This window comes from Scyliorhinus canicula, chromosome 11, assembly GCF_902713615.1.
Source record: "Scyliorhinus canicula chromosome 11, sScyCan1.1, whole genome shotgun sequence".
Lineage (NCBI taxonomy): Eukaryota > Metazoa > Chordata > Chondrichthyes > Carcharhiniformes > Scyliorhinidae > Scyliorhinus > Scyliorhinus canicula.
Window position 1 is genome coordinate 120,410,694 of NC_052156.1, and position 13,496 is coordinate 120,424,189.

A 13,496-nucleotide genomic window follows, 5' to 3' on the forward strand; every position below is an offset into this window, starting at 1 on the left:
GCGGCGATTCATCCGAGCGGGGGATGGTAGAATCGTGGGGGGGGGGGAGGGGGGCATGTCGTGAGTCGCCCGGCCCTCCCGTGATTCTCCCACCCGGCGTGGGGAGCGGAGAATCGCGCCCATTGTGTTTCACATTATACGCATTTCTACATATGTGACTACAAGTAAAATAAATTCTTCATTGGTTGTAAGGTGCTTTGGGAAACCTAACTCGCAGATAATTTTCAGGTCTTGCTCCATCACTCCATCTGCATCACTCATGCAATGTAATCTTAAAATGTAAATATCCAAATTTAACTGGGGGCAAGCTCTATGCTATATTAATGGTGCAGAGAATTTCCTTTGGGCCAGAGCTGTGCGGCAGCAAAGGCAAATGACAACCTCTGGGCCAGAGGTACCGGCTTCAAGTCCTACTTTAGGATTTGATGGCCAGGGAAGGCGCATTCATAACGTGGATGATAAAGCCTGTAAGCCCCTTCCAATACGCCTGATGGCAGATGATAAGGGTGCAAGAGTTTCCTGGTCAGCTTTATTGCAGAATGCATCAGCAAAGTACTGCAGTACTTTGGCACGCACAGTCGTGGACCAATCCAGTGAATGTCCAAGGTCAACAACACCCTCATGATACCTGAAGGAGGAGTTGCAGCGAAAACTGCAACATCAGAGCGAGATGAGGATGCCATTGCCAGTGTCTATGAAGGTGACCATGAACTAGGTCGCGGGTCTGACGCCTTACAGGCTGGAATTATTTGGAAAATGTTTCAGTTTAATTTCTACTGTTGCAGAACAGAAGCTACTGAGATTCTCTATTCAGAGACAGCGGATTACATTTTATTCTTGCTTGTCGGAGAGCATTGGCCAAGCTTGCCACTTAGCAAAGACTGTGGGCTTTCCTCATGGTGCAAGTCTCTCGTGCATCGAAAACAAATCATAGAGTCCACTCTCATGTCTGTTGCACCATTATTATACCCATTTCCAGTTCAGAACCAGTTTCTGAAAAACGTCCACCACAATGCGCATCCCATTCACGAGGTGCAGGCTAGTTTATGTGCTGCTAGCCTCTCACAATTTAAGGCTAATTGCTGGAGCAGAGTAATGCTGGGCACAGTATTGCGGGCACACACGAAAACAAACTAAATTAGCCGGCAGCTCAAAGTTAGTGTGCTGCCTGCAACAAAGGAATGGGTGTGTGCTAATATTTTTTACATAGAATTTTATATAGAATTTACAGTGCAGAAGGAGGCCATTCGGCCCATCGAGTCTGCACCGGCTCTTGGAAAGAGCATCCTACCCAAGGTCAACACCTCCACCCTATCCCAATAACCCAGTAACCCCACCCAACACTAAGGGCAATTTTGGACACTAAGGTCAATTTAGCATCGCCAATCCACCTAACCTGCACATCTTTGAACTGTGGGAGGAAACCGGAGCACCCGGAGGAAACCCACGCACACACGGGGAGGATGTGCAGACTCCGCACAGACAGTGATCCAAGCCGGAATCTAACCTGGGACCCTGGAGCTGTGAAGCGATTATGCTATCCACAATGCCACCGTGCTGCCCAAATATGGCATCACAATCCCTGTAGCATTTGTGGGAGTTATCAAATTTAGTCCTCTATGTTCTTCATAGTCTTGCTATCTCTGTCACGTTATATATATTGGGAGCTGAGGTTGGTTGGGTGCTTAGTTCATTAGAGTCCAGTCCCACATGAAGCATGAATGCATGTTCCAAAATTACTGAAGGTAATTACTCAGGCGTTGTTTTCACAGGGAACTACACGTGCAGCCCTGGAATTCCCTCCCTAAACATCACTGCCTCACCTTTGGTAGGTTGTTTGTCCCAGTGAACCTACTCGTTAACCATGGAACCTATTTGTTACCTCAATCCTAGTTACCTATCCATACTCAATAGGTCTCAATATGATGTAAGTGCCCTTCCTGTTTATTTCCTTTGTTCCCATTTATTTCATGTTACTTTATAATTTTTGACCGTGGACCCATAATCGGAATGTGTCTTTAAACTGTAGACTCAAGGTCTGCTTGTCAGAACACTGTGTTCCCAGGTTTGGTTTTTAACCAGATTCCTCGGCACCAAATGGATATTAGAAACTAGCTTTGGAGGAAATTGGATCGATTGGTTAACTGGCAACTGGTGGGCTGGCCAGGGACAGTGTTTTGCCTGACAACAGTCAGTTATTGTTTCTTGCGTGATGCTTTCTGAGAGAATGATGCAGAAACGTTTAGACCTTGTAAATGAAAGGAACTCTCCTGCTTGCAGAAACGAAAGAACTGGGGCGCGATTCTCCGCAAATGCAGCGAATCGTAAAGGCTCCCCCCGGGCGGGGCTAGCAGCGGGGCCCTGTGAAGCACGGCATCGCGGACTTAGCGACCGTCGCTAAGTCTGCGCGCCAAGCGTCACGCCGGCTGGCGCGCACGATGACGTCAGCCGCGCATACGCGGGTTGGACGGCTCCAACCCGCGCAAGCGCAGGGCCGTCATCTCCCTCAGCCGCCCCGCGGACTGATCCTGCAGGGCGGCGGAGGGAGAAAGAGTGCGTCCGTTATGGACGCACTGCCCGCGATCGGTGGGCACCGATCGCAGGCCCATGCCCCCCTTGGCACGGCCGTGGTACTGCCGTGCCAATCGGGGCCCTGGATGCCCAGAACGGGCATGTTGCGGCCGTTTTTACGACATCAGCAAGCAGGTGTGTTTGCTGCCGTAAAAACGGTCGTAAAGGCCTGGGAACTCGGCCCATCAGCCTGGGGAGAATCACTGTTCGCCGTAAAAAACGGCGAGCAGCGATTCATGTCGTGGGGCGGCCGTGGGGGGGGGGGAGAATAGCGGGAGGGCATGAAAAATGTCGGGGACGCCCTCCCACTATTCTCCGACCCGTCGTGGGCAGCGGAGAATCGCGCCCCTGATTTATTGTTCTGAAAGCAGCGAGTCCTTTGCTGTGAACCTGGAATGATGCTGTGTCTGCAGAGAAAGTAGACAACTTTGCCAGAGAAAACCTTCTCAAGCCTAGGTGAAGAAGTATAAAAACAAAAGCTGAACTTCAGAAAACACAATCTAGAAGTCACTCCAGTGCATCGACGATCATTATCCTTTTATTTTATTAATATTTTCTTTCCCTCTCAACCACCCTTTTCCCTCTGTGTTGTTTGTCAGTGTGTGGGGGTAATTAGGAAGGGGAGGGTTGGGAAAGGGTATTATATAGTCAGTTCTGTCCATTTAATCATAATACAGTACATAATAAAAGGTTAGTTTTGTTTCAAAGTTACAAACCTGGTGACTGTGGTTTAGTGGGATCAGCCATGGACCTTGGGTATTTTTAATTAAATCTTATTTCACCCGTGTTGTAACTCCAGGTGAAGTGGGACTGGAATTGACCGTGCACTAGCCCAGGGTGATGTGACAATCATTGCTTCCCAATTGTATTTATGCGCTTCAACTGATATCTGCCTTGTACATCTCCCATCTGTTTCTGTCAAACGTATTTTACAGATTCACTTCTGCTCAATGCTAATTTGAAAATGTCGGCCCCTTGTTCTATACTATTCCATTTGTCATTTGTATGGTGGTCAAGATGCTTGAAAAGGAATAATGTCCCTTAGTCATAGAGAATGCAATTTGCAGCCTTGATTAAGAGAGTTTCAGTACTCTGACCAGCCTGATTGGAATGATTCAGAAATTGAATTGTCCCTGGCCCAACCATGATCAGCTGCTTCATCAATAACCTTCCCGCCACCATAAGGTCAGAAGTGAAGATGTTAGCTGATGATTGCACAATGTTCAGCACCATTCATGACTCCAGATACGGAAGCAGTCCATGTCCAAATGCAGCAAGACCTGGACAATATCTAAGCTTGGGCTGAGAAGTGGCAATTAACAAAGCAGGCAATGATCATCTCCAACAAGAGACAATCTAACTATTATCCACTGATATTCACATTGCCATCACTGAATCTCCCACTATCAACATCCTGGGAGTTACCACTGACCAGAAACTGAACTGGACTAGCCATGTAAATACTGTGGTCACAAGAGTCGATCAGAAGCTAGGAATCCTGCAGCGAGTAACTCACCCCGACTCCCCAGAGCCTGTCCAACACCAACAAGTCAGGAGTGTGATGGATCCACTTGCCTGGATGAGTGCAGCTCCAACAACACTCAATAGATTTTACATAATCCAGCACAAAGCAGCCCGCTTGATTGGCATCCCTTCCACAAGCATTCACTCTGTCCACCATCAACTCATGGTAGCAGCAGCATGTATCAGCTACAAGATGCTCTGCAGGAACTCACCAAGGCTCCATCAACAGCACCTTCCAAACCCGTGAGCAGCTACCATCTAAAAGGACAAGGGTAGCAGATATCTGGGAACTCCACCACCTGGAACTTCCCCTCCAAGCCACTCATCATCCTGACTTGAAAATGTATCGGCATTACTTCGCCACCACTGGGCCAGAATCCTGGAACTCCCTCCCTGAAAACACTGTGGGTGTACCTACACTACACTGACTGCAGTGGTTCAAGAAGTCAACTCACCATTACTTTCTCAAGGGTAATTAGAGATGGACAATGAATACTGGTCAAGCCAGTGAAGCCCACATTCCGTAAATGAATTTTTTAAAAATGTAGATGGATATGGAAGACATTGCAAGATTTGGGAGATGAAACCTTTTGGAGAAAAGGTTGAAATTTGCAAAGACGTAGCTGTGTTTTTTGAGGAGGGGGATAAATGATGGTGATTCTGGAAAGGAAAGCATGCCCAAGAGATGGAACTATTTATAATGCCAGCTAGCATCGAGAAAAAGAAGGGAAGTTGAGTGATCACCAATTTACTGGGAATCAATCCATAAAAATCAAGTCAAAATGATACAAAATACAGACAATTTCACCGACAGACTTGAGTTCTAAATTCTAAAATTATTTTTTCGAACTGTATTTTGAATAACATGTTCCTGTTCTGTTGAAAACAGAAATGGAAAATGTAAATCATGCCACGAACGGTCTCTTGAGTGATTTATACACGGGTTAGAATTACGACAGCCATATTGTAAAATATCCTTGAAGTATTGCCGAGGGATAGATTTGTGGTATCAGTTTTTATGTTGTGTGGATTTTTCAATGAAATGCTTAATAATCTTACCCAAATCCTTTTCTTGTCTCTTGTTAATAAATGTTCCTTTGTCATGTACAACGTTGATATTTCCTGTACCACTGTGAAATCCCTGCATTTATCTACATTAAAATCCATGTCATTTCTAACTCATCTCCCTAATTGGGCCCCGTCTCCGAATGCTGTTAATCTTTCTTTTTATTTAGCAGCAGGCCACTTGAAGAGCTAAGGCCAGCTTCCTAATATTGACGTCTATTGCTCTAAAACTAATGTTATTCCAATTAAGGGGCAATTTCTGCTGCATCTGTAAGTGAATTCATTGAATATTGATACCACAATACTCTCTTAATTCAGTGAAGAGTGACGTTTCTCATTTGGAAGAATTGAAATACTGGCCCATTAATAATTGCTTGTCAAATGAAAATGTAGTTCATTACAAGGGGAATTTTTTGACAGGATTCTATATGATCCTATTATAATGCAATATTGAGTAATAAATTACAAGAATAAAGCAAATGAAAGGGCGGATTTTAATGGAAATATTTCTAAGTTTATTTGTGGTGTGTTTTTCAGAGAGATTCCCACTGGCTCTGCCGCTATTCAGTGACAATTAGGACACAATCTTCCCAAAATGGAACAAAGTCCCTGAGCGAGAGCATTTAGCCACGTGTTTCCCAGCCTTCGCAGTACCAAGAGGCACATGGGTATTCAATGAGACTCATGTTGAATAAGGGGCCTGAATGGGGAACGCGCAGCTGAGGCCGCACTTAGCCTCGTTTTTTATAATGGGGAACTCCACTCGCCGGAACTCCCCGTTGTAGTGAGAGATCGGGACCCCTTTTGTAAAGGGCATCCCGATCCCCGAGGCCCCCAAAAGAATCTGCGACCCCCGCCCCAAATGAGGACATCCAGTTATGGGGTCACTGAGGGCCCCTCTTTTCAGATCTCCCCAACCCCATTTTCACCTGCCCCCACTTTCAGAACCCATCCTTCAAGCCCCCCTCTTCCTGGAGCCTGGCCACCCTCAGGTCCCGTCCTTTGGTAGTGCCGCCCTGGCACCTGGGCACATGGCACTTCAACCCTAGCAATGCCCTTAATAGCCAGTGCAATGCCAAGTTACCAGCCTGGCAGTGCCAAGGTTTGTGTGGACCAGGGCTAAATGGCACAATCTCTCGCTGGGGAGATGGTTAGTTCCTGAGAGGCCATTAGATTAAACTAACATCTGGCTAATGAGATGCAGATTGCCTTTAATTGGTGTCGTTTGGTGTCTGGGCGGCATTCGGAACTCGCCAATGGAGGTGGGCCGGTTAGATCGTGAACCGGTTCGCACCCGGCGCAGATCTCGATTTTGGCCTCACCTGCGATTTAACCGGTGTGCCCAGATCTGGGCTGAGCGCAATGCGGCCGTTAAACTGTGCCCTCAGTATCCTGTGGATATTTAGTCAGGTTGTGTCTTAGTTTCAGGCAAATTGGCTTACCCTTACTCCCTCCCCTACCCTGCTCCACCCAAATCATCCAGTCTCTAGATGTTGCTCTGGCCTAGTGAATGTTGCAGTTATGCCATAATTGGGCCTGCTGGGATCATTTAACGTTGACTCCAGTAACTTTTATGGGTCAGGGAAAGATTATATAACATCTTTTAAAAATAGATTGGTTTGAAATCGTCAGGGGATTGGACCACAATCCTTAGCACGAGTACTCCTCCCACCCCAAAACTATTGGTGGGAAAGGTTGGGTCCCATGCCAACATGATGGCCATAGTCCCTGAAGTTTTGGGACATTTACTTTGGTTTCTTCGTAACAGCCGGAATACCACTCGGAGTCGGCTACGTAAATGGAATGAGTCCATCCCAGACAATGGACTGCAAAAGCAATTGCACTGCTCAGTGACACTCATTTTAGAGTGGAAGCCCATGAACTATTCATCTCTTCAAAATATCAGTGAGTCACAGTCAGGGAAAAATAAGCTTAGAAAACAGTGAAGAAGGGGGAGAATTTGTTTTTAGTAAAATATCAAATATTATGCACTATTGGTGTCTCTATTATGATTGTACAATGAAAAGAAATGCATTTAATTGTGTATTTAGTGAGAAAATGAAGAATTATTGTAGTGGCTTTCAAACAAAAAACTGATGCTTTTACATTTGCATTATTGTGGCATATTCAAATAAAATGTAATGAATTATGTAATCCTATATAATTGTGCATTTCTTTACCATGCTCTTCAATATCTTACCTGAACGATATCTCTCTCAGCATATCTTCCTCTTGATGATATCCTAATCTCATCACCATCTAGTTCTTCCATTGCTAGACCAGAAAAAGGAAGGTCAATAATTGATGTAAGGTAGATATATTTTTACTTATTCTAATACATAACCAAGACAGAACAGATAATACAGCATAATTGGTTTAAACATTGTCCTCTTCAGTGAAGCCAATAACATTGGAAAGGATAAATTTCAGAGCTGAAGTTGTTACTGTTGTAAGGATAGACTTTGAAAAAGCAGGCTCTTGTTCAAAGCAATAAGCGAGGCGATTATTGCAATATAGAAGGGAATAGGTTCCTTTTGCTACAGAGCGCAACATCAAAGGGAGCCATAACAAAAGCTATGACTCGAAGCAAAAACAAGTATTCGAAGCAAAGGGATTCTGAGGTAATCTCTGTCTAGTACAGTGTTCAAATAATTAAGGGTCATAAGCCTACCCAATAGTACTGGGGTGGGTGGGGGGAGGGGGGGGGTGGGTGGGTGGGGGGGGGGGGGGGGGGGGGGGAGGCAGGGGAACGTTAATTAACTTGACATCCACAGGAACAGAGAAAAAGAAGAATACAGGCGGAGGACGGGAGGACCAGCTGAAGCGATAGTGTGCATGAGAAGACAAAGGCAGCAAAATCCGTCCAGGAGAAGCAAGGGACAACACCGGCACCAGACCCATTCGAGGATTGCCATCCAGAATTGTCTCACTGGCACAAACAGATGCCTACATATATATATATATATAACTCATAATCTCTGTACATAACGGCAAATATACTTTGTTCAAAAATCCAATAAAAACATTTATTAAAACAAGGTTGATGGATGGGGTCTCGCCCTCCAGTTAGCGAACCAGTGGGAAAACTGCAGAACATCCCCGGAGCAGGTTCAACCCAACAAAGAGCCTGTCAGGCACTTAGCTGGTCAATGTCATGAGTTTGGTGGAATTTAGGACCTCCTGATGGGGCGTGAAAATTCCGCCCTTGGCGAACTGCAGAGGCTTGCTGCTGCTGCTGCCTACTGGCTGTTGTCAGTTTTTCTCCAAGGGCTTTACCAGGGATCATTCTTAGATCTTTGGACAGGGGTGAGCGAGGGTGGAATGGAGGATGTTAGAGAGGGATGCCTAGGGTTCAGAAGCAAGGGCACGGGTATGCCCCCCCAACCCGCCCTGCCCTTCCTGATGCCAGGTTCCTCAGGTACCTGGCAACTAAGCGCCCCATCGGCCATAACCGACTGGAAAATCCGCCAAGGCTTATTGGCCTGTCTTCGGGATCAGGGTTAGTCGTGCAGCTCGCATTTAATTCATGAACCATCATAAATATCAGTGGTCATAACTGGTGTCAACTGGTTGAGTTAAGGAGTCTAATTAACCCATAGCCATGAGCAGGTGAATTTCTCACATCAACGCTTTCCCACCTCCAACCTAATCATCCAAAGTATCCCCCTCCCCCACCCGCTGCCGTATCTCTCTCTACCACGTTTGAGTGGATCCGGCTGCCATGTTTCTCACCACGACAGGCTGGATTACATCCTGTCCAAGGAAGAATTTATCCCAGCGATTGATTCAATAGTACCAATGCGCTGATACACCAGGAGTAAAAAGGACTTTGCTTAGTATCAAGCACAAAGGCCTTCAACTAAGGTGGCAGCTGATGCATCATCATGATTACATGGCCTGATTCTGAGGCCATTCAGAAATAAAAACAATAAAAAGGTGGCAGTAGTCATTCTCATCTCACTGAGGCTGGATTAACAGAAAGCTGGATGAATATAGTTTTCACTATTTTTCACACTTCGGAATGACAACTTTAAAACCTACTTTGGGCTGGATTTTACAAGGGAGTGAGGTGTGTGCGTGCTGGGGGGATATAAAAGATGGAGGTAAGTACCATTTGACAGCCTAAAGTGTGATAAAGTTGTGAATGATATGTGAAGGCTGTATGAATAAATGTCTTGTGCTTCAGAAAAAAAACAGGCATCACGATTTGTTTATTGCCTTAAATTGGAAACATAAGGAGTCGGCCAAGCACAATGCAGCACGGATACTGTTGATCTGGGAACAAATTCATGTAACATATTATAATTTCATCTGAAATCAAAAAAGTTACATTGTACTCAATGTTGCAACAGCATTTCTTCCCAGAGAGTTAACTGTATCGCTGGAGGTTCAAATTCATTTTGTTCCTTTGCCTGACGCCTGATTTTATTTTCCAATTCATTGTATGAAAATGGTGTCAAAGTTTGCGTTTGGGCCCTTTCTGCACTCATGGTTTACTAAAAAACATACTTTTCTAATTTACTGCTGTGTTTCACTTTCCTGCACTCATTCTATGGTCTTTAGCTTCTCCAGATTAAATGATGTGCTTCAGCCACTGAACTTCATTATCCCCTTCCATGCATGTTCCCTGGTAATGAACCTTTCTTTCAATTCATGAGCAGTGCAATGGGACAGGAACTGGACGTTATATTTCACCATAGCTAATTAAATAGATTCAGAATGCAATTATTGATTGTTATAGGCTATCTAACGTTGGCACTCAGCACTTCTCTGTACATAAGTGCAATCACACTTGACACAGACTCTCATTGCTAGCTGTCAGAAAATTTACCATCACCTCTGCGAAACCGTACAACCACCTTAATACTTGAAATCATTTTCCAATGCTGACTCCATGGGAGCAGAGAGTTCCGGCAAATAAATTTCCATGCATCATTCTTAAATATATTTCTGTAAGGGTGCATTTCTAAATCAGTGAGCAAGCAGTGAATCATTCCTGCCGTTTGGAAAGCTAATTTACGTTGGATTAGTGCCTATATCCTCTGGAATTTAGGGAAACAAAAAGTGATTGCTCTGTAACTAAGGAAATTCTTCGAGGGCTGGACAGGGTCGGTGTTGCTGGAGAGTATAGAATTTCTTACATTAGTAATGACCACAAAAATACCTCATCTCACCACAACTCATATTTAGCAGGTGGCGGGAGAGGTTTGTGCCTAATGTGTTCCGCATCGTCTCATTTGCCTGTTCCTGCGGTCGTAAGAGACCCGTATGGCACTATCCAAAGATGAGCGGGAGTGTTATCCTCGCAGTCCTGGTCCTCAATCAACATTACAGAAACAGACTAGTTGGTGATTATCACATTGTTAACCATGCTGGTAAATGTTGGCGAAATATAGATGTTAGTCTGTGATGCCAACGCAACCAAAGCAGAAGAAGCAGAAGCTGGGCTGCTCAACAGTGAAGGGGATTGCCTCAGTGCCTCCTTTCCAAGTCCTCAGTGCGAATCCCCAGTTTTCCCTTCCCACGTGCAGCTTCACTGGCGTGGTCCCACCTTTAGGTGGGGTGCCATCGGAGTCGGAACTGTACTCCATGGAGGTTGGGCTGACCATCAACCTCATTAAGATCTCAATCTTAGGGCCATTTTGTGACAGTACTGGAAATTTCCTGGCGTCATATGGGCTCCTGCTATTCCAAGATCCTGACAATGATTCAGCGACTACCTCTCATTGAGAGGTCGGAAGGCCATTGTAGACTAATTGAAATGGCATTGGCAAGGCTCTTGAACGTGCAAAGAGGTCCAATTGCAGCCCAAACATTTTTGTAGTAGGTTTTCCCCTCCATGCTAAGGCCCCTCACAGTTTAACCATTGTTTTTGGAAACAAAATTTGGAGACTTTTGTGACAGCCTCCATTTTGAAGCACTCCTTTGATCCCCCACTTCTTCAGAAACACTCACCTATCCTGGTGGGCCTATCGCCAGACAATCCTTGGATCCACCCGCCTCCTTATTTCATTTTTATTAAATGGTGGACACAGACACGGCCGGCTAATTGGTTACCTGTTGGAATATCCCCCAAGTTTGCGTGCTACATGGGCCAATCTGAAGTTAGACCTGAAGCTAAAGTCTTGATGGCCAAAACGTTTTTAAGTGTTTAAGATTCGGCCCATTATTTCATAAGCATGTGTTTGTGAACTTTTATTTGCCATGATGCCTCCACTGGGTGCTCTGGATTCCTCCCACAGTCCAAAGATGTGCAGATTAGGTGGATTGCCCCTGCCAAATTGCCCCTTGGTGTCCAAAGGTTAGATGGGGTTACGGGAGTGGCGGAGGGGGAGGGGGGGGGGGGGGGGAGGAACCTAGGTGGTGTGTTCATTCAGACTTTGCTACAGACCTGATGTGGAATGGTTCCTTCTGCACTGTAGGGATTCCATGGCTACTGATATGAACAGGAGAATTTAACCTGATGCATACCTGTGTTCATTTTAAAAAAATTAAAGTAAAGCAAAACACCACCGGTGTGGGAAGTATCAAAATGAAGTTCAATGCTTTCACCAGGAAATCTTGCTAGCAGAAAAGTTTGGACCAGTCCTAAGTAACCATAATCAGGGTGTACATACAGGACTGAGCATTTGGGGTTAGGTGGACTCGTCACTGGAAGAATTCTCAAAATACAAAAAATTGTAGTTTTCCTGAGACCGTGATGCATTTAATATTCGTTATGCAGAATATGCAGAAAGGAAATTATCCGAACTGCTATTTTTCCTGTTTTTCTACGCTGTGTGTCCACGAGTGATCAAATTTGTCTTTGCACTTTCATCATCAACATCCAATACATTTTGCAGCCTAAAGTTTCGTTGGGATGCGTTAATCCCTTGCAGCTTCTAACAATGAGAAATGCATTGTTGAATAGCTTCACTGAAGTAGCAGTTTCCCTCACATTTCTATTGAAAAATACTGAGACATGCACTCAGAACATTTATGTTAGTGCTTCCATGAACCAATTAGAACAAAAATTAGACAATCCGCTTCATTGTTTTTGAAGTACATTATTTTCTGTGCCTCACCATCAAATTCTGCAGGTCCAACTCCAACAATAATTATCGACATTGGAAGACAAGAAGCCTTGAAAGAGTGAGGAAAGAAACAATGAATTGCAACAAAGGGACAGTTATATAAAATATAGATATATTTTGATTATACAAAACTTTAAAGATGACTGAAACGACTTTGAATATGTTTAAACTAGAAATTACGCGGTCTGAGTCCGCCATGGAGCACGGCGCAGCCGCGCATGCGCGGCCTCTGATCCGGAAGTGCGGGGGTCTGTACCTGCAGCAAAAGCTTCTAGTCTCATGCTGGTTTACTGCTTGCCCCCTGCAGGGCGAGGAATATGTGGCCCTTTCACGCCAGTTTTTCTGGCATGAAAGTCTACAATTTTTACGACGGTGTCGGGACATTGTCCCAAAGACAGAGAATCCAGCCCCTTATGTGCAGGTTTGCAAGGTCTGTTTGCATTCGGCCCCTGGTGGTTGGGTACCTGACCTTTATGTTCTATATTTATGTGTAGCTCCCTGGTACTAGAATACACCAGGGGCATGCTTGCAGTCCCTAGGTGTGTCCTTCCTGGTTGTGTTTTGGATATCCTTCGTGGGCTGTTCACCCCTCCTCTACGCCCTTTAGACCCCTCTGCCCTATTTCCCCTCTGTTCTGTGTTGTGTCTCCTCCTCCTCCTACTTAGATTCCTCACCCCCCCCCCCCCCCCCCGTCTTTTGTTTATATCGGTCCCACCCTTCCCTTATTGGTTGCTGGTTATGAACAGGTCCTCAAACACGTTGGTAAAATTGTTTCCATGTTTTGTGGAAGCCCCCTTCCAATCCTCTAATGGCAAATTTTATTTTTTTCCAATTTAAGGAATTCAGCTAGGTCTCCAGCTGAGCAGGCTTATTCGGCGAGCACCCCCCCGCCCCACACACCAACACACCATACAGGTATTGGGAGCACTCTCACACTCTCCCCCCAAGCACAGAATGGAGGACACTCTTCCCTCCCTCCCCACCACATTACAAGTATCAGGACCACTCTTCTACCTGCCCCCATCACCCCAGTGGTATGGTCCTGGTTGATATTATAATTGCACAGGAAGATCCCAGAATGGAACCCTGGCTAAAAAGACCGTAACTTTTCTTTATAAAATGTGGAGGAACAGAGTCAAATGGCCGCTGATTGTTTTTAACAACAAGGAAAAAACATTTATTAAACATGAAAAATTTGGATTATGATACAATATTCATTTACTCCCCCTTTAGCTTAACAAATATATACACATTCTAAGTTTA

The 13,496-nt window shown here is 45.1% G+C and overlaps 1 protein-coding gene across 4 annotated transcripts in view; it reads right to left on the minus strand.

Moving 5' to 3' along the window:
- LOC119973336 (copine-8) overlaps positions 1-13,496 on the minus strand; it is a 449,311-nt gene that overhangs the window by 5,128 nt on the left and 430,687 nt on the right. For all 4 annotated transcript variants that reach the window (XM_038811212.1, XM_038811215.1, XM_038811214.1 and 1 more), the window contains 2 exons: positions 12,225-12,282; positions 7,361-7,434 (listed from right to left, as the gene is read on the minus strand). In XM_038811212.1, coding sequence (XP_038667140.1) covers positions 7,361-7,434; positions 12,225-12,282 — 132 coding nt within the window. The remainder of the gene's footprint in view (positions 1-7,360; positions 7,435-12,224; positions 12,283-13,496) is intronic.